Raw genomic sequence first — 27,575 nt, 5'->3', positions numbered from 1 at the left:
TGACAATACAGTGCAGAACTATGGAAATGTTCCATAATTTTGTTTCTTTTTGTCCTCATATTGACCAACAATTAGGTTAAGTCCAGTGAGCAGCTCATTGGGGCTACGATGTGAGGTTTTTAGTATAGCTAATGTTTGTTAACTGTATTTTAAATGGATTAATAATTTCATAAGACTTATTTTTATTCAATAACAGGGGCATTTTGCAATAACGTATTTAAATGACTGTCAAATACTGCTGTTCGTACAAAAATATGAAAACTGCCAAAACAGATCTGTTGGTTGGCAGGAGGCAGCACAGTGTGAAATCTATATGAAAATGTAGAAATATTCAGTTTATCCAAAAGCAGAAATGTTCAAAAGTTGAAGCTTCTCTAACCACTAAAATCCCATTGAGATGTAGAGACTATGGAACATCACTTAGAAATTCTCAAACACTGACCTAACAATTTTTTTCAGGGTAGAGAAAACTTGAATCAGGGATCACTGTGCATGTTTCTCGGTGTAAAAAAGCAATAAATAGAAACTTGGTCTTCCTGCCTGTAGGTTAGTGCCAGTAATATTGCAAGGAATTTTTTTTAAAAAAAAGTGCAAAAAAACCAAAATGTGAAAAGTTGAAGGGAATCACCCAGCAGCTACTAAATGGAACAAATGGATCTGAGGTTTAAAATTCTTAGGAATCATTCTCGGATCTTAAACATGATAAAAGGTCTTTGAAAAGTCCACTGATACTTTGCAGAGGAGAAATGGACAGAACTGAGACATTACAAGGGCTTTTCACAATTGATCCATAATATCAGTGTCTTTTTATTTGTCGTACTCTTAGCCCTATTCTTCTCTTTCCTTTACATCATCTAGCACACGGTCTATAGATATTTACCGAATAACTACCAACGTGGAGGTAGCATGCTAGGGGAGAGGAATTCTAAAACAGGTAAAGCAATCCACATCCTAGAGGCAAAAGAGGTAAATATGTATTGTAAATGCTTATAATACAAATACAAGGAGGTAAGAGCTTACAGGGACATATACAAGATGAATCAGAAAAATATTTACTGATCATGAACTGTCTTGTGTGAGAAGAATTTTAAAGAGGCTGAAATAATGCCTTTGCATATTTTTCATTAACTTATATGCCAAATTCTATGATTACATTAGGATAATAACATTATTCACTAGTGACATGAGTGTGATTTATTTTGATTATTTCAACCTTCTAAGCACTTTTGAATTTGTCAGTTTTTTACTACTTAACTTGGTCAACTATTACTCTAGTACTACTTTCTCAGACAGCTTCTCCTAAAATTTTACTCACAGACAGTTCTTAGCACTTGGCAATTTATGCACTTCCTCAATCTCTAAAAGTAAAACTAAGAAGTACTGTACCTCAGACTAAAAAAGAGAAAGAAAGAAATCGCAAATGTTAATTTACAAATATGACTGGACACTATCTTAATATAAGGCCATTAGATCAACATGAAAAATCATGAAGAGAATCAAGGAATTGTTTAGCTACAGGCAAGAGAAACTGCACCATTTGGAGACTACAGAGTAATATATAGAAAACCTGTGGTGATGTAAAGGGCAAAGGGTTAATAACATAGCCATGACAACTGGGAAATACTCCTGTGTGTTTTGCACATACCATACCTATTGCAAATAGTTCACAGACTTATTACTAAATTAAATATATAGCACTGGCCCTAAAGTTTTAAAAGATAAATTTCATTTAAGAAGTATACAGAAAGTAAAACCTCCTTGCTTTACATTCAGCCTTACTCTTTCACTCACCCTGAGCTACAAGGTAAACGACTACTTTGTATGACACTATAAACAATAATCTTTACTAATCAAAGGTTCTGCCAACCAAATGGGAGCTTCTGACTTCTAATCCTCTTAACTTCCAAATGCTAGGTAAGTTTCAAGTTGAAGATGCCAAGTCCTGCAATATGTATGTATTTGTATGCTCCAAGCCGGGGGCCCCCAGAGAAGGGGCTGAAATACACAGGCCATGTACGGAGGTAGAGTACTGGAAGTTTGTACCAGCCTAAAATTCTGGTTTTCTTTAGGGAGAAAAGCAAACTTTTAGTTTCTTCATATCTGTGAGAACCATACTACCACACTGAGGACATAAGTCAATCTAAATGGGTGACATACACATTTGGCCCCTATCAGCTTAATACTTACCCTGAAATAGTTAATGGGTTTCAGGTACAACAAATCATCCTAGAGTAGTCCCCTCCCAGTCAGCCAGGCACTGAGTCAATAACATCTCTATAATACTTTCTACTGATACATTTGAAACCCACTTGCAAACCGACAGTTTTGTCTTCTATCAGCGTAACTAAATTTATTGAAACTCATTTATAAAAAGACACTGCTACATATGCAGTACTATTATTGCTAAGGTAACTTAAATAGCAATCACGTGATTATGCTGAGAGTTTGCTGATGCCATACTTAGCATCCCATTTCCTCCAACTTGTGTAGTACAACTCCCTGTACTACACAAAATTCACAAGCATCATGAAGGGATAAAGGGAAATTAGGGCAAGGATAACAAGGAAAACCTCAGGTAAAATATAAACCAAATGCATACTGAAAGAGAGAAGTGTAGGGATGTTGAGCAAGTTTTAGCGAGGTAGCAGAGATGTCTGGGAGTACAGAAATGACTCTGAAAATGTAAATCAATTGTAATTCATTTCCTAGTTCTTCCCCTTTTTTTTCATCCATTTTTAAAATGTCCCCAAAGGAAAAAAGAGGCCCTCTTTATAAGACTGTGAAAATGTGAAAATCATTAACATTTTATTACCAAGTAATGAGCTCAACAAACATCAATGCTCCTATGAGTCTGCATTGCCCCTTTGTGATCCTCTGAAGCCATCCTTCCTCAGGCAATGCACAGGTTCTGGGTTGGAGAGAAGGCTCAGGAATATGGTAGGGATGCCGATGATACGCTCAACTGAAAATTTTTTAAAAGGCTTGAAATTTTGATTATTTGTTTTCTAAACCCAATCAGCAATACTGACTTCAATACTGACTGTGTTAAACAGAGCAATTTAAAAATGACTTAGGGCTTCCCTGGTGGCGCAGTGGTTGAGAGTGCGCCTGCCGATGCAGGGGACGCGGGTTCGTGTCCCGGTCCGGGAGGATCCCGCGTGCCGCGGAGCGGCTGGGGCCGTGAGCCATGGCCGCTGGGCCTGCGTGTCCGGAGCCTGTGCTCCGCAACACAGAGGAGGCCACAACAGTGAGAGGCCCGCGTGCCGCAAAAACAAAAAACAACAACAACAAAAAAATGACTTGAGCAAAATATTCTGTGAATCCTCTAAATATTCAAAACTAGAAATCTGTCCAAAGATCTATTTTTAAATCTCCAAACTTTATTACAGATAAAGAAATATTTTAAAAAAAATAAGCCCTTGGGGAAACCAATTATTCCCTAGGTGTTAATTTAAAACCTCAAATCAATTTATATTTATTGAATGCCTACAGAGTGGAAGGCAGCTCACCTTAAATTCTGCTTCTGTAAATGGGAAAATTTAGTGCCTGTTTCTGTGGGAACTAAAGGTATTTGGGAAACTTTTTCTGTCTGATTCTATCTTAGCCTTACAGAGCAACTGTAGACCCCCATATGTGAGACAGAAGGCACATCTTCTCAGGAGAAGAGAGGTGTTGCAACATCAACGTAAGATTTATCTACTAGGGTTTATTGCTTGAAAATCTGACCTACTATAAATAGAATCTGACCTATGATAAATAATATAAATATGGTTAGTTGGTAACACTGATAAGTTACATTCTGAAATCAACAGTGTTACAGAAGTAGAACTACTTACGATTAATATCATAAAATTAAGTTATACATGCAAAGCAAACATAAAAACAAAAAGAAATCAAATCATATAAATGAAAGATTCAAACATGAGATTTTTTTCTAACAACCATTCAAACAAAGCACTTATCAGTATTACTTCCTGAATCATTAAGATGAAGAAAACTGAAAAGAGAAATATTCACAGGGAATATAAGGAAGACATCAACGTTGCTAATTAAATCTTGATTATACCTGCCAGGCTGTAAGGCAAGAGGTACACATCAAATGCCCACAAGGCTCAATCTTGACATCTTTGTCGTTCTCAGCACAAATTTTACAGAGCTGAAAAGTGGAACCCATTTCACAATATAATTCATATTGTTCCTGGAATTTGGGGGAGAGAAAAGGCAATGTTAATGTATTTTTAGTATGAAGTGATAATACTGAATTTTCTTAAATACAATGACTTACAGTAAATTCCTCACACTTGATCCTGTCAGATCATGTTGCCATTTAAGACATGTTTTAAATTGGTCATCACAATTTGGTCTACAAAATTAAACAGATTTTATCAGCAATTGCATAAGCTTTTTGAATACTTTGGATTATTTAACATTTTGTACTGTTCCTTTAGGAAGGTACCTGCATCAATAGAGTGATTTAAGAGACACAACTTATGGTTTTAAAAGGCAATAATAAATAACTTTATTTTCTTTGTAAATGCCACATACTCATCTAATTTTAATGTCAAATTGCAATATGGCTGATCATTAATTTTATTTCTTAGATAGCTATCTGTAGAAATTCCAGAATGGAAGTAAAGCAGCATTTGCCAAGGCCTTTCTGCATGCTAGGTACTGTCGTCCACATTTATTATGTCATATAATCTCCAAAGTATAATAAGATACACTGAATTTTAAAAAAAAACAAGTAAAAATGAGGGTCAGTAAGTTTAAATTATTTCCTTCAAATTCTATAATAAATCTCTAATTCGCATACTCTTTTCCCAGTCTAACACCATCAAGAAATCTCATCATTTCGGCAACCAAAAATTGTTTTATTCAACATTCTCTTGATTTGCTAGTTTAGAAGCTTTTGGCACAGTAAAACTTTCCGTGGTCAGATAATGAAAAGATCTACGTCACAAAGAAGATACAAACACATTGGTAAGAATTAAAAAAGTATGAAAAAATAGTGTTATTTAATAGGGATACAAAGAAAAGGAAATATAGAAATAAAAATTTGTTTAAATAAGGCAATGTTTTAGTCTAGTAAGTACCTACTACATGCACGGCCCTGGATAGGATGAATAAATGACAATATTTAATCCTTAACCTAATGAAAGATCTTACAATCTCGAGAAAAAAGTATATATATAAACACATACACAGATACACATACACACATATACCCACACATTCACATATAAATTGTGTCTACCATGATATATGTATGTGTGACTATATAAATAATCTTAAAATAAATTAAGGAAAAAGACAAGAAAATGGATCAAGATGGAAAAGAAGTCTAACGTAATCCAAAATAAATTATATATCACTGAAATCCCTAAAATAATAGACAAGTATCTATATTGGTTATGAAATCCAAAGGGCCAATTTATAATTATAAAAAAATTAAAATAGTCTAAAATCACAGCTGCAGAATTCAATACAACCTAAGATGTAAGCTAATCAAATATTTATGAGTAATTTAAGAGAATGATGCTACTCCTGAATATGAATTTTTAAACAATTTAAAAAAAACAATGGATTTATAATGAGGAATTACCTCGTGTCTTTTTACATATATTAGAAAATAGAGAATCACTAAATACTTTTTTAAATGGCTTTCATATATTAAATTTTAAAAACTGCCCACACACAGTACCCATGTCAGGAAGTGTGTTTCACCTAATAATATCAAGACCACTGAGACTGAAATCTGGAGAACCAGAAATAAAATTAAAAATTATCTGTTGTCTTCCCCAAAACGTATTATTTATTTTTATTACAGTCTTATTATTATACAAAGCACAAAATATCTAAATTATAAAAATTTTTAAACTTAACTACATGTAAACTAAAATATTCAAGTTCTCTCTCAGTTAAAGACTGTTGCCAGATTGGTGTTTTTCTATTTTTATTCTTTAAAAGCACATTCATATGTTCATATATGGTAATTTCTTATTTATTTACAAAATTGAACTTAAGTAATATAATTTTACAAAATAAAATGTTACATAATTAAGCTTTACATAACTTTTTCACATAAGATGCAGAAGTTCCCATGTGAATAAGTAGAGCTACCTTCCTCCTGTTAAAGACTTTATGGTATATGCAGTATGAGTATACAATGGTATTTAACCTATGACTGAATATTTTGGTATATTGTAATATTTCATTTTTATGAAAAATGCTAAAGTAAACATCCTGGTGTATAGATCTTCTTGTGTATATGCAAGTGATATGCATATGGAATCTAGAGTCAAAGATCTTTAGATTTTGATAATTATTGAATATCACCCTCAAGAAAGGCTTTACCAAGTTATACTCCCACTCATAACCTATGAGGCTGCCAACAATGGATTTATAAGAATATAATTATTGTCTACAATAGGCTTCAATTACTCATTTGACTCTAAAAACTAATGCATATAATTAACCTAATCTTCTTTGGAGTTTTCTAAAACTATAGCTCTCCCCTCATATCCATCTACCTACCTATGGGTTTATTTATCTATCTCCCCACATAAATGCCAATATTATATTGGAAGCAAGAATATTAAAAGCAGAACCTTTTATCAAAAAAATGCAGAAAGTAATGTAATTTCTTTTCAAACACTCTTAAAATTCCTTAAATATCTTTTGCATTAAATACCTGCACATGATTTTACCTATAGTATAAGAATCTTATTTATTTCAAAGTCATCATAGATACTTATTTTTTTTTGGAGATACTTATTAATTATAAATATGTCTCCAGAAATTGTCCTTACCTGTGTAACTTTTATATGATCATGGGGTGTAGGTTCACATAATCCAGTTAAATCAGGATTATAACTCCTCCCATCAGGATAAAGATAGCTGGGTTATAAACAGAAATTTTATTAACATAAATATACAAGTCTTAATTGCATTTAAAGTTATTTAATCAGATTCTTCTATATTCAAACAGACATTTGGATGTTTCCTTTTTATGTAACTTACATCAAGAACTTATTCTATCACTGTTTCCATAATACTACAAGTTATTTTTAGGACAGTTAAAATCTAGGAATCTTTTTCATAAAGGAAATATACAATGAATATGGACTCAGCCATTAAGCAATCATTTTCAATTAAATACCTTTACTATATGTATAGGTAAGTTAAAAATTTATTTTCCTGGTTACTCATATTCTATTCCAAAATACTTTGAATATACACCTATTTGCAATTATTACGTCTTTCATCTGAAGCACAGTTAACATTAACTGTATCATTTTACACAATGCTTAGTACCACCAGGAAAGAAAAATAGAATTAAAGCCCACAATTTTCCAACAAAAGTTATTCAAACACTTCCGTGGTGTTTTCTTTCTCCAGATTCCCATCCTCTTTCTTTCTGTTTCACCTTCCACTTATCCTGACACATATACACATGTGCACACACACATACACGTTTACTGCAGAAATTTAAAAATGTTACAATTCCATGTTTCACTTACTTCAAATCAAGGTACAAACAGAATGGTTTATAAACATAAGGTTCCATTATTAGAGAGAATTAAAATAAGAACTAAAAGTTATAGTGCTATCTTGCTGTACTAAACCAGCTTTTACTCATTCAGAAATTCATTAAAAAATGAAGTTTACTGTGTTGGTAAACACATATTTTAGATTAAGAAAGCAGTAATATTACTGCTGGATTTCATGAATTTATTAAGTTACAGTTGGTTTTGTTTACTATCTTTCTGTTCTAGATTTTTGAATGAAAAATTAAGAACATAATACTACAGTGGTGAATATTTTAAAGGGCAAAACTATACTAAAACTATTCTGTGAAGTAACAAAAACTATCTATCCTTAAATAAAGAGTCTATAAGAATGTTAGTAAGTATTTTAAATTACACAAGTGAACCAGGAAAAAATGAACCTAGAGGATAGATAATTCTCACATGGTAAGGAGCATATCAGTGACTGTCTTTTTTTTTTTTTTTTTTTTTTTTTTAAGATTTAGGAAAAGGAGTTGACTACATCTGACTATGATACAAATTCAGAATGTCATTATAGGGTTTTGATACAATTCTACAAATATTGAGTGATAAGCAAAAGTTGGTAACTCTTTTTTTATACCCTAAAATGGCCAGTTTTAAATATTATTATGTATTTTGTTCATCACACTTCAAAAACGTAGAATTCTAGGAAGAACTCAGAAATGAAAGATTACAAAATGACAATAAGGTTACTAGAGGAAAGGTTAAATGGTTCTATTTAATGTATAAGGAGCATTTCAGTGATTACTGTCCCCAGTACACTGGGGTGCTACTGCTGAGCCCTTTCCAATGGCAGTGAAGGAATAAGGAATCTTGGCTAGTTATCAAAGTAAACTTCTTGATCACCTATGTCCTACAATATCAGATTAACTATACGGAAAGGAGAGCTGTCCCTGATAGTTGGACCAGATGATATCCTGTGTTTTTACTGATCTTAAGGAAAAAAAGCTAACAAACAAAAAACCTATCTAATTAAAATCCTAATATTTTAATCTAATCTAAAACCTAATCTGATCAGATTTTAATGTAATCTATCATTAAATTTCAAATTCAACTAGCTAAACCCCTCTGAAGATGTGTGTGTGTTGTGTGTGTGTTTGTGTAAATATTAACAGGTAATTTGCACAGGAGTTTGGAGGCTAGACTACTGATTATGATATTATAATCTGTTAATTTTGATTGACTTTTGAAAAATAGATGTAAAGCATTATAACAATATAAATAAGCTATATCACTAATCGTTAGAGAAATGCAAATCAAAACTACAATGAGGTATCACCTCACACCAGTCAGAATGGCCATGATCAAACAATCTACAAACAATAAATGCTGGAGAGGGCATGGAGAAAAGGGAACCCTCTTGCACTGTTGGTGGGAATGTAAATTGATACAGCCACTATGGAGGTTCCTTAAAAAACTAAAAATAGAACTACCATACGACCCAGCAATCCCACTACTGGGCATATACCCTGAGAAAACCATAATTCAAAAAGAGTCATGTACCACAATGTCCATTGCAGCACTATTTACAACAGCCAGGACATGGAAGCAACCTAGGTGTCCATCGACAGATGAACAGATAAAGAAGATGTGACACATATATACAATGGAATATTATTACTCAGCCATAAAAAGAAATGAAATTCAGTTATTTGTAGTGAGGTGGATGGACCTAGAGTCTATCATACAGAGTGAAGTAAGTCAGAAAGAGAAAAACAAACACCATATGCTAACCTATATATATATGGAATCTAAAGAAAAAAAATGGTTCTAAAGAACCTAGGGGCAGGACAGGAATAAAGACGCAGACGTAGACTTGAGGACATGTGGAGGGGGAAGGGTAAGCTGGGATGACATAAGAGAGTGGCACTGACATATACACACTACCAAATGTAAAATAGCTAGCTAGTGGGAAGCAGCCACATAGCACAGAGAGATCACCTCGGTGGGTGCTTTGTGACCACCTAGAGGGGTGGGATAGGGAGGGTGGGAGGGAGACACAAGAGGGAGGAGATATGGGGATACATGTATACATATAGCTGATTCACTTTGTTATACAGAAGAAACTAACACAACATTGTAAAGCAATTATACTCCAATAAAGATGTTTAAAAAAAAAAGCTATATCAAAATTACTCCATTTACAGATATACTCACTCATAACCTCTTTTTTATAAATTAAAACTCTGAAGCACATCTTCTTCAAAACAAAAGTCCTCTTATCATAGTGAATAGAAAGCTACACATATGAATCTTTGATGCACCAGAGGTAAGGTATAAATGACAGAATAGCAAATTTATGATCATTTAAAAAAAAGAGAGAAATAGACATTTGGTACCAGTTTGCCATACAATTCTTATGTAACTATTTCTTGAAAATTCACAACTTTTATCTCTTCACATAGATCTCATCACGTTTTCTTCTTTCTGTTTTTGCAATTACTTTGGAAAAGTAAAACTTTTTGCTATTGGAAAATTTAAACTATTTGCTCTTTCTGGTGGACTTTCTCTTGCTAGGCTTCTATCACAGTCCATGCCGCAGCAAGTAGGAGCAGCACATATGTCTCTAAGTTACTCAGCAAGGCAAAGGACAAGAAAAGTCAGTGAGATGGAGATGACACTGAAAATACCACAAAAGGGTGAAGGGAATGGCATATGACTAAAATGAATGAAAGACATATTTACTATGAAGGGACCCATCAGATTGTCTAAACTTTATGTATGGAGAAGAAAGGCAATCTTAACCTAAAAAACAAAGGAGAATTTATCTATTTCTAAATTTAAAAAAAAACAGCTTAAGATAAACTGAACTTAGCTATTAACATACAATTCTGGAATATGGATTTATTATTGATGTGAGTAAAAGAAGGGAGACATGAAGAGAAGGGAAGGGAAGGGATGAGAAAAGGATAAGAAGAAGAAAAAGAAAATGTGGTATTACCAGTGAACATAAAAAGTAGAACTAGCAATTTAAGGGTCACATGAGGCAATAGGAGTCAATTATTTTAAAGAATTATCCCAATATATACCGTTTTACATCTAATTTTAAACTACCTTTAGTTAATAAGTTCTTTTCCTGTGAAAGATACAAAAACTCATTGTAATTTGATGTTGGAATTTATTTGCTATGTTATACACTTAAATTCAATGATAGCAACTATAGGTGGAATCTAAGAAATACAACAAACTAGTGAATATAACAAAAAAGAAACAGACTCCCAATACAGAGAACAATCCAGTGGTTACCAATGGGGAGAGGGAAGGGGGGAGGTGCAATATAGGGGAAGAGGAGTAAGAGGTATAAAATAAGCTACAAGGATACATTGTACAGCACAGGTAATATAGCCAATATTTTATAGTAACTATAAATGGAGTATAACCTTAAAAAATTGTGAATCACTATACTGTACACCTGTAACTTATATAATATTGTACATCAACTAGACTTCAATTTAAAAAACAACAATAACACAAAAAAAACAAAGAACAGAAAGGACGAAAGAGAGGGAGCAACAGAGGGAGGAAGGCGGAGAGAAGGAAGACACGTTTCAGTGACACACCAGCACGGTGCTCCCCGTGGAAATGAAGTCCCAGGCCCATTTAATAACCAGTTGTATTTTTCTGAGAGAGAAGAGCTGATGGATGGCTCTTTGGGGGGTTGCTTTTGTGAGCTGTCTGCAGCAACCCCATAAACAGGGGAACCCTTTGCAACTTCACCAATGGCCCCAAAACAGAGCCTGTCAGAATCTGCTCATGATCCCAACAGGATTCAGAGGCCCTACACTGACTGGGAGTGCAATTTGGGAGCACAGGAGCAGAGCTAGGTAGGGAACAATCAAATAATCATTCCACTGAGTCCATTCTCCAACTGTACCTATACAACTGTATACTTCTAATATTTGTAAGACAATATTGAGACCCGAAGATTGTTTAGACCATGCTAGAAAAAAATATATCAAATAATTAGGTTACCTTAAAATGACTATTTTAAGAGATGAACAATAAAAACTAAGGAACATCCATTTCTTAGTCTTGAAATAAAAACCAGCCTGAACATCAGCCTCACTACCCATTCCCTCCATCGCAAAGCGGTCTCTATCTTCCACGTCTGTGAATAATAAGCACCCCCAACTCCCATGTCTCATACTTACAATCCTTCCCTGCTGCCGTCGATCAGGGCTTGAAATAAGGGCTTATTGTGCGGTATGGTCTGTAAGATATTTCCATCCCCTGTCACATAGCCGATGGCCCACTGTCCCAACCTAGTGCAGCTTAACCGGAAAATGTAGCTGTGAAACATAAGAAAATTACGTTTAATCACATTCAAAATGTAAGCTGACTACTACCAAACAATCTGTTAGATTTTTCTTAAGTGAAAGAATAAACAGAATCATTTAGAATTTCTATCTTCAAACTTATTTTTACACCATTTTCCTTCTCCATTTTTTCATCTGTAAAACAAGCAATGATAATAATTCCATTTAAGTGGTTTCATCCTTGAAGAAAACTGGGTTTTTAAAGAAAGGAAGAAGTTGTGATTTTTTTTTGTAAATAAATTTAGTTATTTTATTTATTTTTGGCTGCTTTGGGTCTCCGTTGCTGCATGCGGGCTTTCTCTAGTGGCGAGAAGCGGGGGTTACTCTTTGTTGTGGTGCACGGGCTTCTCATCGCGTTGGCTTCTCTTGTTGCAGAGCACGGGCTCTAGGCGCACGGGCTTCAGTAGTTGTGGCACGTGGGCTCAGTAGTTGTGGCTAATGGGCTCTAGAGTGCAGGCTCAGTAGTTGTGGCACACGGGCTTAGTTGCTCCGCGCCATGTGGGATCTTCCCACACCAGGGATCGAACCCGTGTCCCCCGCATTGGTGGGCGGATTCTTAACCACTGTACCACCAGGGAAGTCCCAGAAGTTATGATTTTTAAATATTAAGAACTTCATATTGGTTTTGGAAATTTTGGAAAGGACTTTTCAAGAAACTCTAAAAACATATTCTCCTAGAAAGCCGGAAAATAAATATCAACCTGTCCCTCATTAGGATCCTTAATCGTAATCACACAAATTCCACACAGACTTATTATGACTGTCAGTTGGATCCCAAATAAAGTACATCCTGAAGAACCCAAATGTCCTTGTAATAGACCCAACTACTTTCTTTACCATGAAGCCAAAGAGACGAACCACTTTCCAAGAGAAAGGACCACTTAAACACATATCCAGCAAATACTTGTCAAAATCATTTGATTTGTTCACTGAGTATTCCTAGACACCCCATCACACCTTACCTGTAACAGTCTACCACAGTCTAATCATTTCATCTTTACCTAAAACTTAGAAGAAATCATTGTTACAGGGCAAGAAGGGAAGGAAAGGAAAACATCCTTTCAGAGGGTACTATCTTAAGAGAACTATTCCAATAGCAATGAGACCTGGCTTTTGCTTCCAACACTGCCATTAATTATCTCCATGACCTTGAACAAGAGAACACAAGAGGGATTCAGTTACTTTATTTATTTAGAATTGGACAAGATAATTTCCCAAATGACGTCTGTGTTAAATTTGCATGATTCCGTGATTCCAACCACATTACATCTTTCAAATCATACTCCAGAAGCAAGAAGATACTTTGATGCCAGTGAAGGGTGTAAAAGTTATGGAAAAATCTGGTTATGAGAGATCCCTGAATGAAACAAAATGACTCACCTAAGCCACTGTCAATGTGCACAATATCTGGCCTGCTCTTGTGGTCACAATGAGAACCAGCTCTCAGTCTAGACCAACGACTCCACAGGAGCCACACTGTTTTCTGTACCCATTACCTCCTTCTAATATACCATATAAATTTTTAAAAATAAAAAAGGTGGAAATTTTTCATTATGGCAGAGAAGAAAGGAATCATCAATAACTGACTGTACTCAAAAAGACTTTGCTAAAGGACAAATGACATTTGCACTACAAATCAAATAAAACGATATTAGAAGAAAAAGGTAGATTTAAAAAACCACCGAATTCATTCCTAAAATGAAATGACCCGTATGTGAAAGTCAGTGCACTCACAAACACTGGGATGGTGTCTCCTACTAAAACATGAGAGTGAAGGAGGGCAGATCTCCACTGTCATTAGTGTCGCACCCAGCACACTGCTTGCCACAGCACGAATGTCTACTATGTGCCTGGTGCATTTCTAGACCGCATGTGGGGAAAATGCCTGCACGACGGGAGAGACAGACTTTCTCCCGCCCAGATTCACCATTAATAAAGTGTGCTCTCTCGGTCAAAGCCAGAGGGGCTGATCACACAGCCAAGCTCTGAGTTTCACTCAATTTCAACATCAAGCATGAGGTCTTATGGAAGACGTTCTCAAGGACATGAAACTGGTTTGGATTGTTAACAATGGGCTTATATGTCTATGTACTTACATGTGTTTATCATGCATGTATATGTACACTTATATGTACTTACATGCATTAATATGTATTTATATGTAATTATGTGATTATCATAGAACCAAATTGAATGTCTTGAAAAAATACCTTAAAATAATGAACATGAAACTGATTTATTTTGTCATTAGCACAATATTCAAGTATTTAAATATACACATCTAATTTTATACATAAACATGTGTCATGAAAACAGTTAATATGCTAATATCCTACTCCAATTTGAAACTCTGAGACTTACTCTCTAAATTCATCAAATTACATACTACCATATCCTCTTTCACTTTATGAACACTAAATTTCAGAACAAGCATAACGTACCAACTTAAAGAACTGAATTAAGAAGCACTGTTTTGGTCTATTAGCATTTCCCTCCCCTCATCCCCATGGGTGTTACTGATTTACTTAGGAATGAACCACAGAGGACTTTTCATCTTTACAGATATCACATAATATTACTGCCAAAAAGTCTTACCTTCCGGGTTTAGTGCTGTACTTCTGTAGCCGTGCTTTTACTTCATCGTACGTGAGAAATGCCATGTAACCCGGATGTGTTACAGCTAAGAAATTCCAATTCCGTAAAATAGAGCCCCAAGGCTAAAAATATAAATAAATTAAAAGATTACCTAGAGAATATCAACTATCAATTACACAGCAACCCATCATTTAATACACATACTAAAATTCTCCTGGATATTTTTTCAGTGAATATGAGCTTACGGGGTTTAGGCCAAATTCTAGTACCTAACAGCAAACATGCAATTATATATTTTCTTTTTGGAGAAATATGATTATGCAGAAAACAGATTTCTTAGGAATAAAATACAGAAAGCAAAAAGGAAAACCACATAGTCTCTTCTCTACAAATTCAATTCCCAATACAGCAGTTGTGATCAGTTTGAAACATAAACCACATCAACTCTTCTGTTCAAAACTCTCTAACTTTGAGTAAAAGCCAAAGTCCTTATAAATGGCCTAGAAAGACCTTTGCAGGGTTGAGCCCCAGTTCCCTTTGTGTCCCCATCTGCTGTGACTCTCCCACTTTCTGCCTTTCCTCTAGACACGCGGGCCTTGTTGCCTGCTGGCCTGAACGTAATTATATTCTCTCACCTCAGAGCCTTCGAACTTGCTGATCCCTATACCTGAATTCTTTCTCCAAATATCCATGTGACTGCTTCCTCTCCAAATGTCATTTCCTCAATGTGGCCTTCTCAGACCACCCTATTTAAAACCACTAACTCTCATCTCATGCCTCATCTCCCTGTGTGTCTGTTTTGTTCACTACTCTGCATTTAGACATCTCACTTTGTAGAACAAAAAACTCCATCATGGAATGTAAGTGATTTGGCCAAGTCTACACATTGGCCATAAGCTACATGAGAACAAGGAACACGCCTGTCTTGCTTCCCAAAGGGAGACCAGGCACTAATGCACAGTGTCAGAGCATAGTGATCAGGCTGGGGGAAGAGCTGAAGAGGTCCTCTACTGAGTGACTTGTCTGCGAGGCCTCGACTCCCATGGTAACAGACTACTGTACTCACATTTGGTTTATCCGTGTACAATCACAAACTCAGAAAAGTTCATGGTTTAGAGGTGAGCTCTGTAAAAATCTTTTGCAGAAATAAACACAAACACACATGCACGCACACATAAAGGGTTTGTATCGTTGTCTCTTTAATAGGATTAGTTGTCCCTCCAGTTACCATGGCAAGAGAAAAAAGGCAGTCAGTAATAGACAACTTTGCTTGAGGGTGTGAATGAATCATCTCTGCCATATCTTTAAGGCTGAAGCTACATTTGTCCAAAGGAATTGGCAGCATACTCTATCTGATGTGCCAGATTATTAACTCAAATCTTCTACATAAAGGAAAAAAAAAAGGTATTTTGTGTTGCCAAGTGATAGTTGTTGAAATAGTCATCCTAGACATGATTATTGGTGGAGGGCTCCTGCTTTTGTCTGTTTTGAGACTTGTTCCTTGTGATTGTTAAGCAAGTTTCACATTTACAAGGCGCAATTTAAGGATTGTATCCCTTGAGATGAGGATAACAAAGGAAAGAATGATTTTGTAATGAAGAGTTTAACCTTTTCCAAAATAACAAGAAAAATCTTTAGGGTATTTCCCCACCACACTAAAATACCTAACTGGGGAAAAATGAGCTCTGGAGACACTTATTATGAGAGGTTCTGTCTATGTACTTGAAAAAAACAAAAACAAAAAACATGTTTTTAATTTTCTTCTTAAGGGATGACTAAAAATTACATAAACAATACTTGGAAGAGTATTAGCATACGTTTAGAAAAACCGAAAAATTACTATTATAGTCACTGAGTTTTGTTTTGTTTTGTTCTGTTCTACTTCCTCATCTACAAAGGACAAGGATGAAAAAAATACAAAATATTTGGGTCACTTCCATTAAAATCCACACAAATTAATGAAAGAGTTGTTTTACAAAACGCTGAACTTTATAGAGAGCCAATGCACAGATCAAATACAAGCGAAAAAAAAAATGAAACTGGTGTTTGGAGCCAAATGCTGCAGTATTTAGCAACCATTTCTTAGTAATAATCCAGAGGGCCAGATTCTAACTGCAACAATATTTATGTAATAGAAAGAGTCTGTGTACTATTTTTCTTAAGAATGCAACCCACAGTCAGAAACACCTGTGTTTAAAGTATTTTGCCAACTAATGGCTTAAAGGAGGCAAAACAAAGTGATGGGAGAATGGTTGTTTTCACAGTTTGTTTTTAGGTTATAGGAAATCTTTTCTCACACACCAACACCAAGTTATTTGGAGATTCTTAAATGACTACAGAAATTAATAAAGTGAATTAAGAAGACCAGTCCCTCCATTCTCCCAAAAGCCACTGTGTTCACCATTTACCGACTTACAACCTACATTGGAAGTAGGGCCTCAGTTGGTCTGCCCAGATACTCTCTTAATCCTCACTACAATAGATGAGTTTCTTATTCTTCTTTTTCTCCCTGTTCCACAATGCTATATATTCCACAGTCAATAGTACATTGCCCCAAACCACTCATTCCTTATCCTGTACCTACTCATCCCATTTACTGCCCCATTTCTCAACAACCCAGTCTTCTCTTACAGTGGGGAAATGGAAGGAGAAGGGAGCAGCAGCCCCAGGGAGACGGAAGAGGAAAGCAAAAGCCCTGTCTTTCCATTCCAGGACTTGAGCACTTGCCGATCCCAGCATCTCTGAACTACGTGGAGGGGAGAGAGATAAGGTTTAATGTAGACAGAGGAAGGTGGCCATGCAAGACCTTTCCAGTGACTCCCAGCACTTGTTCAAGTTCTGGCAAAACATGAGGATGAGGGAAGACAGGAAAAAGGGGAAACCAGAATCCACCAGCTTCTTGATTTCATTTCCTAGGCAAGTCTCAACTTCATCTCCTCACCTCCACCGACACCTTCTGCAAACCCTTAAGCTAGTTTTCTATGTCAAACCTCAATCCTGATGGTGTACCCTGCCCTCTTTCAGATGCCGCTCTGTTAAATACCCTATTCCCAACGATTTAATGCTAGAAGGAGTCACTACCAATTAACCACCAATATCACAGCTGCAGCAGAATATATGTTCATGCAGTTACAGTAGCTACAAAACTTACATCTTTCATATAGAATACACAACTATAACAAGAAAATATTATTCAATTGTTAAAGTTATGTAAAAATAAAAGATCAGTAAAAGTTAATACATGTACTTTCTGTGCACACAACCAATTTTATTGTATTTTAAAGCACATATATGATTACAGTCTAAGCATAATGAAATCAGGAGAAGTGAAGAATCTGAGAAACACACAGGGGCTAACAAAAGTTCTTTAGCTACTGCTGTAATTATGAGTTTTAAAAGACACTAGGCATTCTTTGGTCCGCTAGTAAGGTTTTGGTTTTGTTATCTAATACTTTTCATAGTAGCTCTACTTAAAAGATTCTTTTCCTCTCCCATCCCCATGAGCATAAAGAAGATATATGTGCCTTAGAGTGCTGAGATTACTTGGGCTGTTTTAAAGTGAAACAGCTTATAAGAAAATATGTACACATATTAAGCAGCTGTTTGGGTAAGTGCTTAACCAACATTAAGCTGCCCTCATACCTTTGATATATAACTCTGAGGCGTTCTAGTATTTAACCTCCTCACTGAAAAGTCATCTAGGCTCCCCACAGAAAATACACTCTTCCTAGAATAAACAGCTAGGCTTAATGTATGAAAATAACTTTTGTTCTCTTCCTTCTCAAGGGGAAGAAGCAAACCATCTACTATTAGAATGTCTTGGTATCATGTTAAATAAATTAAGTATTTGTAAAATTATCAGAAATTTTTTTTTTTTTTTTGGCTGTACGCAGGCCTCTCACTGTTGTGGCCTCTCCCGTTGCGGAGCACAGGCTCTGGACGCGCAGGCTCAGCGGCCATGGCGCATGGGCCTAGCCGCTCCGCGGCATGTGGGATCTTCCCGGACCAGGCCACGAACCCGTGTCCCCTGCATCGGCAGGCGGACTCTCAACCACTGCAACACCAGGGAAGCCCTATCAGAAACTTTTAAAGAAAGGAGAGGTTCCATTATAAAATAATCAGTATCAGATAACACAACCTTTTCCTAAAATGTATCCTAAAGTCATTTGAAAAACATTAACTGACAACGTACATATACCAAGGGAATAATAATGAAACTACTGTAAACTGAAAATATCCAAAAGCATACTTCCTGCAGTCATTTATCTCATTTCCTATTCTATACGTCTAGGTAGAATTATGATTATAAAGTTGTAATAAAGTAAAATGTATTCTATAAGTATTGTTGGCAAGAGTTAATTTGCCCTCTGTTAATGGATTCTTTCATAAATTAAAAGTTAATCCCATGCAATCTTGTTTTCTTACATAATTCAGTTACCCGATCTTTGCAGGTGAGTACCAAGCAGGGTCATAAATCAGAGAAGCAAAATTCTTACATGAGAAACATGAAAACCAATATTATACTCTAACATTTGTTGAAAGCATGTTTCAAACAGAATAAATTTTACTGAAGACTAAAATAATAAAAAAAATTGTCAGAATATAAGCAAGCCTGGTTTTTGATCAATTAACATCACTTGCTATATAATTGATATTATTAGAATCATAAAGATTTTAGGTGGGGTTCTCACTTTGTGACTACTTGAAATGAATCTCATAGATGATATGCAATTTAGTGGCAGAGGCAAATTCAAAGCATATTTCAAGTCTTCATGTTTAGGGTAATTCTATCAACACATACAAAAATACAAAATAATGGCACCCAGCTTTTATTATGTGACACCTGCTTCTGAATAGCTATGTGAAGACAATTATAAAAGAATGATTAAAACCCAAAAACAATAAACAGGACAAGAAGGTTAATCTCAAAGTCATTTATATTAGGGGAAAAAAAAACAGGAAAACAAATCTAAATTTCCCAAATGAGAGATTTGCTAAATTAATGACAGACTATTTTGATGGAATATTCTGTAGCAACTGAAAATTGAAAATTATATTGATGAAAATACTTACTGACACGGAAAAATGTTTGTGATATACAGATCAAAGAGCAAAGCAAGCTGTAAAAACAGTACACATCACAGTAATCTCCTATACAGAAAAGGATGAGTTTGCTATTTATTTCCAGGTTCACTATTTTCCCTTCTCACCTAATGAATGTGGGAGGCAAAGGGGAGAAGAAGTTGGGATACAACCTCAGCAAATGCCCACCTATAAAACCTGCATTCTGGGCTTCCCTGGTGGCACAGTGGTTGAGAGTCCGCCTGCCGATGCAGGGGACACGGGTTCATGCCCCGGTCCTGGAAGATCCCACATGCCGCGGAGCGGCTGGGCCCGTGAGCCATGGCCGTTGAGCCTGCGCGTCCGGAGCCTGCGCTCCACCAATGGGAGAGGCCACAGCGGTGAGAGGCCCGCGTACCGCAAAAAAAAAAAAAAAAAAAAAAAAAAACCTGCATTCTATCAGTTACTGGGCTAAAATGAACAACAAAGTAAAGTGAGAAACCAAATAGGGACTTTAAAGCTCCTTTACATCATTCTTCTCAAAGCTAATAAGCAATCTCCAGGCTCGGAACACCAGATCCTCCAAACTCTAACTCTAAACTTACAGCAATGACCAAAAAAACTTGCTTTAAAATTGCAGACTACCAAAAATGAGACCATTTCCCATATATTTGTATGTATGCATGTGTGTGTGAAAAAGAGACACATACACACACACAGAAGGGAGGGAAGTGGAAGAGAGGGCAGGATTAAGCAAATACAAAGCTTACCTGAAATAGCCTGGTAAAAATATCAAATTCAAAAACTGAAATGTAATCATTACAAGTTAAATCAATTGTTGATTTTAGAGCCATTGCTTCCAGACCAGAGCTAATTTGATGGACCTCGTGAAGGCACTGTCTGAATACTTTCCATGGTACAATAGTTCTGTGCAAGAGAAGAAGAAAAAAAAAAATTGAATCAACTGTCATTTAAGACATACCTTCCATTGAAACAGCACAATTCAATCATACCATTAATATAATTGCATTTGTACTAAAAGACAAACAGTTGAGAATACTGTTCATAATTCAGAACATATGTAATGGGTTTTGCTAACCAGATTATTTTCCATTTGCTAAGAATGTGACAAAAATGTAAATCAATTTTTCTCTCCTTGCCTATCAAGATACTTCTAAAAGTACTTCAGAAGAAGGTATTAGATCAATGTCCTGTAGGTCTAACCTCTTCATTTGTGTATGCAAGGTTATGTAACTTTGAATCAAGTTAAATTCTTCCCCTCCATTTATTTTCTTAAAATAATAACAAGATGATGGATTCATGTAACAGTAAGAATTCTGTGTTCACTGCATAAGAAAGTTCAGGTGGAAAGTCATTAAGACATTTCTGCCACCACCCCAATAATGTTCTACAGAGATGGAAAGCCATTTTATCTAACCTTTCATATTAATGCAAAGGGAAATTTTAATAACTTTTAACCAACCCCACTGGCTATCATATGGAAACTTCTTTATTCAACTTATTCATTAATTTAATCTTATTAAATACCCCATATCAGCATTTTACTACATAATGCACTTACAGGGTTCAAAAATTTAGAAGAGCATAGAATGGTACCCAGGGGAAAGTCTTCCAACCCATCCTCTACCTGACCAGTTTCCAACATTCACCCACCTCTTCCCCACCATGAAAATGAGTAACATCCATTATTCGTTCCTTACTTTTCCTCCTTTTGGAATGTTAAATGCCTATTCCTGAACAGGTGGAAGAAAGCAATCATTTCATATTTTAAACACTTTAAGCTGCAGTTTTCATAGTAGGACAACATAAAAGCTATATACACCCTCTTCTAAGGTTGCAAATATTTAAATCTTAGGTTTTTCTTTACTTGTATCTCTTGAGAAATAAAACTCAGGCTGAATGGACAAAATTGGCCCCATCTGATACTAATCCTCCCAGTGAAGCAGCACCATAAATGTAAAACTTTCAGATTCATTCAATAATTATCTGCTGCAGTGGCTGTCAAACTTGAGCATGCATCAGAATCACTGAAGGGCTTGTTAGCACAGAAATTTCTGATCCTCAACCCAAGATGGCCTGATTCAGCATGACTGGGGTGGGGCCTTGGAACTTACAGTCCTAACAAGTTCCCAGGTGATGCTGATGTGGCTGGGCTGGGGGCAACTCACTGAGCGTCACCAGTCTATGTGATGTATTCATTGCTAAGGCAGGACACTGTGGAGAAATACAATTATGGATATACGAGATACTATCTCTGCCCTTGAAGAACACACTCTTTCAGGGCAGAAATGAGAACTGTGATGCTAAAGAATACAGAAAGGTATCTAAGGAAGTGCTGGAGGAATTCCAGAGAAAGAGTGATCTGTGGCAAGATGAATAAATGAATGGTGAAACAGGCTTACAATGCTGTGCTGTATATATAAGAAAGTTTGTGTTTGATATGCTATTAAAAGAAAAAGATTATGAGGCTGAATACATCAAAAGGCTTTTCTGTATGTATGAAAAAAACAGGAAACCACAGAGAACCGAAGAGAGACACCACATCAGAAGCCATTTAGAAGAAACACACATCAGGCTCTGATTAAGGTTAACAAGATGCTGCTGTTTTAAAGTAACAATGAAAACTTTTGATAACATTAGAAGGCTATTGATTTATGGCAAAGTGTAGATATGCAATTATGTCCAGCTTCATTATAGTTACCTTGGAAGTAGTGCCTAAGAAGCAGTTTGCTTTTCCAAATTAAAATTTCAAATATTCAATACACACAAGAGACATGAACCATAAAACTCAAAGTAAAAAAAAAAACCCAGTAAACAAAGAAGTACTGATTTAAGAAGGGTGTTTTCTCTTTTGTATAGAAATGTTTAGAGAATTTTGTCTTGTGCATATATTAGAAAAAGTAAACAGACTGGCTAAAGAGACACCTTTCGATATCCATTACCATAAAAATTATCCTCATCCTAATATTTAAGGTGCATGCAGATCATAAGTCTTCTGAATAGCCAGTGATTTCCCTGAGCAAATTATTAAAAAATGAACAAACTTCTACAGTTGTAGTCTAATTTAACACTTTGGAACGACAGTTTACAAAGGGGCAAGCTACATTTGCACAGTCCTTGTGCAAATGAGACTTTCCCCCAGTTCCCTTGTGATAAACCTAACGTCCAAACAGAACCTTAATTAAGGGTAGTAACAGGGATTAAAAAGAAAGGGCATTATTTGGTTAACTTACTATATATAAAACTTTGTACAAGAGATACCCTTCCCTTGATCAGCTGAGCCAAATACCCACCATGGGAAGAAGGTGGGAGCAACGGTGGGGCAGGCAGGTTCATGAGTGAAGAAGAGAAATAGAGTACAATTATTTCTGGAAAAAAAAAAAAGTTCTACAACTGTTGCACTAAGGATCTAACTTTTTAAAGAGGATTTCAAGTTGCTACCACATACTTTCCTGAGGTTTGTGGGTGGAGGAGGAAAGGCAGAGGATGACTGTTCACACCTTTAACTAACTGTAGCAATACCACAGAGTGGTGGTTTCTATAAGCTCTTCCCCTAGATATGAACCTAGTGAGAGAAAACGTTAATGGCAAATTGTTTTACAAATATGTAGGAACTTCAGTGTGCTGGCAGAGATCTAGGAAAAGGAAAGAGGCAGAAAAAGAAAAGGAATAGAACATAAAAGGTCCAACTAAGCTTCAAGCTCCCACCAATCCACAAGTATTTTAATTTGTCCTTTTGCCACTTACAATTATAAATCACTTTAATTACACGTTGAATTAACTTTAAAATCCAGTGAAAAGCTCAAGTAGCCATCAATCCACAAAGAACTGAATAAAAGACCAATGGGTAGCCTGGCACCTATAACAATAATGTGAGTTCAGGATCTTTAGACTTCCAATAGGAAAAAAAAATGAGAGCTGCCATTTATTGATGACTTACATCTGCCAATCACCAAATTAAGTACCGAGTTTGTCATAATAACAGTGTGAGGCAGATAATATATTTATCCTCAAGATAGAGATGGGGAAACTGAGGCTTAACGAGGTTAAGTGATTCACCCAAGAAAGGCCGTATATGTGCCAGGCATTGAACTAGTTTCAGAACAAAAATCTAAATACAGCCACAGTCTAATAAGTGGAAAGATTTGTAAATAACTTATGTTGTGTCATGTGCTCAGGTTATCACAGAAAAAGATTCATGTGCTATGGGAACCCAAGGGGATGGAGATCCTTGCAAACAGGGACTATCTTATTCATCTTTGCAACTAAAATTTGTGTAATTAAACTCTGTCTAGGGAAGGCAAGGGAGTGTTTCACAGAGGAGGAACCTAGAAATTTGAGTGTACTACCACTTTCCTACTAAACAGAAATGGTTTGATGACTTAAAAAAAAAGCGATAGTGTATTCACACAATGTCAGGAGAGATAACAACTTGCTAAATTTTAAAACCCTGCAGTTTTAACACAAAAGAATAAGGAATTGAAGACAAAAATGTAAGGCAATTGATACTCAAAAAAAGGGCAAAACATTTCCATGAAACCACAAGTTCTCATAAAAGGCTATATAGGTTTTATTTTTAACTCATATGCAAAAAGAATCCATATAATAAAGGTGTGAATCTCAACAAAGGCTAGGATGTTTGGAAACAGGAACTTTTGTGTACTTCTGGTGTGAATGAAAATTTACACATTTCTAGAAGGCAATCTGGCAGCAAGTTTCAAAAACCTATACATTTTAACCCAGAAAGAGCCTACTTCTAGGGATTTCAACAAGGAAATTATGTCAAAAAAAAAAAAACAAAAACACAGCAATGCAAAGACTCTTCTATGTCTCTTCAACAGTGTTGTTCATAATAGCAAAAAATTAAAACAAATATGTTTGATAGTAATAATGACATATCTATAGATTAGAATATTTTACAGCAATTAACAATTGTATACGGAAGAAATATTTGTCATGGAAAAGTGTCCATGGCATTAAATGGCATTTTTAAAATGGTATGTCCTCGGGAACTCCCTGGCTGTCCAGTGGTTAGGACTCCGTGCCTTCACTGCCAAGGGCCCCGGGGACCCTGGTTCAATCCCTGGTTGGGGAACTATATCTCACAAGCTGCGTAGCGTGGCTAAAAAAAAAAGAAAAATTGCATGTCCTTTATGATCCAATGCTGAAAACTATCTGGAATGTCTGGAGAGATCAACACAAATTTTAATTGATGACATCTAGATCTTGGTAGGATTACAAGCAATTGCTTTCAGAATATTTCTAATATGCTCTAGTGGCTTAAAGGAGTAAAAGACATACTAAAACTGTTTCAAGTATATTTTGCAATCACAGAAATAACCAATTAAAAACAAAAATTAGAATACTATTTGCCTATGAAATGGTTTTCTATCTAGGAAATACAAAAAGATTTACAGATTAAACTATGAGAAGAAAAGAGAATTCAACATGGCTGCTAAAGATAAAATATGCAAAAATCAGTTGTATTTCTATATATAAGCAATACATAATTAGAAAATAAAACTTAAAAAATTTACAATAGCATCTGAAAATATCAAATAAATGGGAATAAAGCTAACAAAACACAAGCAAAAACACAACATAAACACATAGACATACTTGATCAGAGATGTAGAAGACATAAAGTGATATAACGCTTTAAGGGACTGGCAGACTCAATATGGTAAAGGTGTCAATTCTCTCCAAATTGATTCTCAGATTTATTACAACCCCAATCAAATATTCCAGGAGACATTTTCATAGTAGGAACTGATAGGCTGATTCTGAACTTCATAGGGAAATGCCAAGAGCCAAGAATAATCAAGCCGAACTTCAATAAGAAAAACACTGACAAAGTTATACTCTTCACATCAGTTAAGACAGTGTGGTATTGGCACAAGGAGAGGCAAATAGACAATAGAATAAAACAAATTTTAGAAACAAATGCAATCATATCTGGACACTGGTTATGTAACAACTATATATAAACAGCAGTAGGGAATGGATGATGTTTTCAATAAATGCTGCTGGGTCAAATGAATATACATATGGAAGAAAATGAATCTTGACCCTGAACTAATACCATATGAAAATCAATTTTAGATGAACCTTAGACCTAAATATGAAAGATAAAGCAATAAAGTTTTTTGGAAGAAACAGAAGAAAATACCTGCAAATAATTAAAACAGGACCCCAAATGTTCAAAGGATAAAGGAAAAAATAAATTAAAAACCTGTGGTCATGAAACAATGTTATTAACAAAGTGAAAAAGAAAGCCACATATTGGGAGAAACCATTCACATAAATACAATCAACAAGAAATTCACATCTATAATATATAAAAACTTCTAAATATTAATAATTACTACTCAAAAATTGGGCAAATAATTTTCACACTCACACAAAAAATCAAAATATTCAATAAACACACAAATATACACTCAACTTCATTTGTCATCATGGAAATGTAACTTAAGAACAAAATGAGATTCCACTCATCCCCACCAGAGGGGCTTATTAACAAGTTTTAAAATGACAAATGATACATAAAATGTTGGGAAGGATATGGAAAACAGGAACCTTCAGGCACTCCTCATAGGTGATTAAATTGGCAAACCACTTTGGAAAACTCTTTGGTGGTTTACTAAAAGCTACTAAAGCTAAAACTATGCATAAACTAGGAGCCAGCAATACCACTCCTAGATATACATACAACAGAAATGTATACATGTCTTTTTTTAAATGTACAAAAAGTGTTCATAGCAGCACCACTGATAAAAATCCAAAGGAGGAAGAATCCAATGTCCATCACCAATGGAATGAATATGTAAATTGTGGTACAGCCATACAATGGGGCAAGGAGAATGAACAAACTATTGTTATATGCAAGAACATGGATGAATTTCATAAACATAATAGTGAAAAAAGCCAGATTTTTTTCAGAGTATAATTGTATGATTTTAATTATGTATGATTTCATGATACTAGAAGTTAGGATACTCAGATTAAACAAGATTAGTAAGTTATACACCCTAAAATTAGAAAGTTCTGCCACACATCCTCCTTTTAGCATTAAGAGCCCAGCCTGTCCTACAAATTAAAATGTCTGTAATAAAAGAAAATTCCCCAGAAATCTCTCTACATAGGTCAATTACATTAACAAGCAATGGGTGAAGTCTGCTAGATATGTAAGTTAAATTAAGGCAAAAAAATATACAATTTCCAATAACTAAAGCCTCACAGGAGAAACTACGTACATACTATTTTGCATAAGTAGATCCCCCAAAATTCCTTTTTATTAAGAGAAACTACTGATGACTGCAGATAAACAAGGCAAAAACAAAGCTACAAAGAAAAACAATTATTGTCATTTCCTACTGATAGTCAACATTCAGAATAAGGAAAACAGGAAGATGAAGCATTAGCAGTCTATTAATGAAAAATAAATCCTAAATATTAATTTTATGAAGCTTTATTTACTTTGCTTTTAAGTCACAATTTCTCCACCAGCAGAACATGTTTCTAAAGAACTGTGAAAATCTGAGATTCTACCCTATTTTGCAAGCTAACAAGTTAGCCTATCACAGTTGCATGGATGCTGGCAGAAGACAGAGTATTTGTGGGTCAGGGCATCAAAGCCAAAGGACTTCGTTACTCACAGGAAGCAGTGGTCAGAGTATCACCATTTTCTTGGAACTTGTTCCCTGAGCTCTAATTCCCACAGGATGATGCAAAGAGAGTCAGGTGACACCTACACACACAGTGACTTTTGTAACTGGAGAGGAATGTAGGGCTTAGGGAACCCAAATATTTTATAATGGTTAGTAAGTATGCTTGTCCTTGGATATGCAGAGAAATACTATCTTTACATTACAGGGTTGTAAACAAGCATAGTCTTTGCTTCAGAAGGAGGAAGTGCCTCTCTTCACCTACCAAGGTAGAAACATCCCACAGAGAAAGGAACAAACGTGCTTTGATTCCAGGGGCACATTATTAAATACTTAATAAGAAAATA

At 35.4% G+C, this 27,575-nt stretch overlaps 1 protein-coding gene across 8 annotated transcripts in view; it reads right to left on the bottom strand.

The window, feature by feature from the left end:
* The window catches only part of CBLB (Cbl proto-oncogene B), a 214,859-nt gene that overhangs the window by 84,657 nt on the left and 102,627 nt on the right, over positions 1-27,575 (bottom strand). For 7 of the 8 annotated variants that reach the window (XM_073804274.1, XM_019923231.3, XM_073804276.1 and 4 more), the window contains 5 exons: positions 20,311-20,467; positions 14,480-14,601; positions 11,720-11,857; positions 6,810-6,897; positions 4,067-4,198 (listed from right to left, as the gene is read on the bottom strand). In XM_073804274.1, coding sequence (XP_073660375.1) covers positions 4,067-4,198; positions 6,810-6,897; positions 11,720-11,857; positions 14,480-14,601; positions 20,311-20,467 — 637 coding nt within the window. Of the gene's footprint in view, positions 1-4,066; positions 4,199-6,809; positions 6,898-11,719; positions 11,858-14,479; positions 14,602-20,310; positions 20,468-21,214; positions 21,233-27,575 lie in introns of those variants that run through there. The other variant, XM_073804281.1, reaches the window with a different exon arrangement.

Source organism: Tursiops truncatus, chromosome 4 (genome assembly GCF_011762595.2).
Source record: "Tursiops truncatus isolate mTurTru1 chromosome 4, mTurTru1.mat.Y, whole genome shotgun sequence".
NCBI classification, from domain to species: Eukaryota; Metazoa; Chordata; class Mammalia; order Artiodactyla; family Delphinidae; genus Tursiops; species Tursiops truncatus.
Note: the sequence above shows the minus strand (reverse complement) of the source record. Positions and strands in the feature narration are given on the sequence as shown.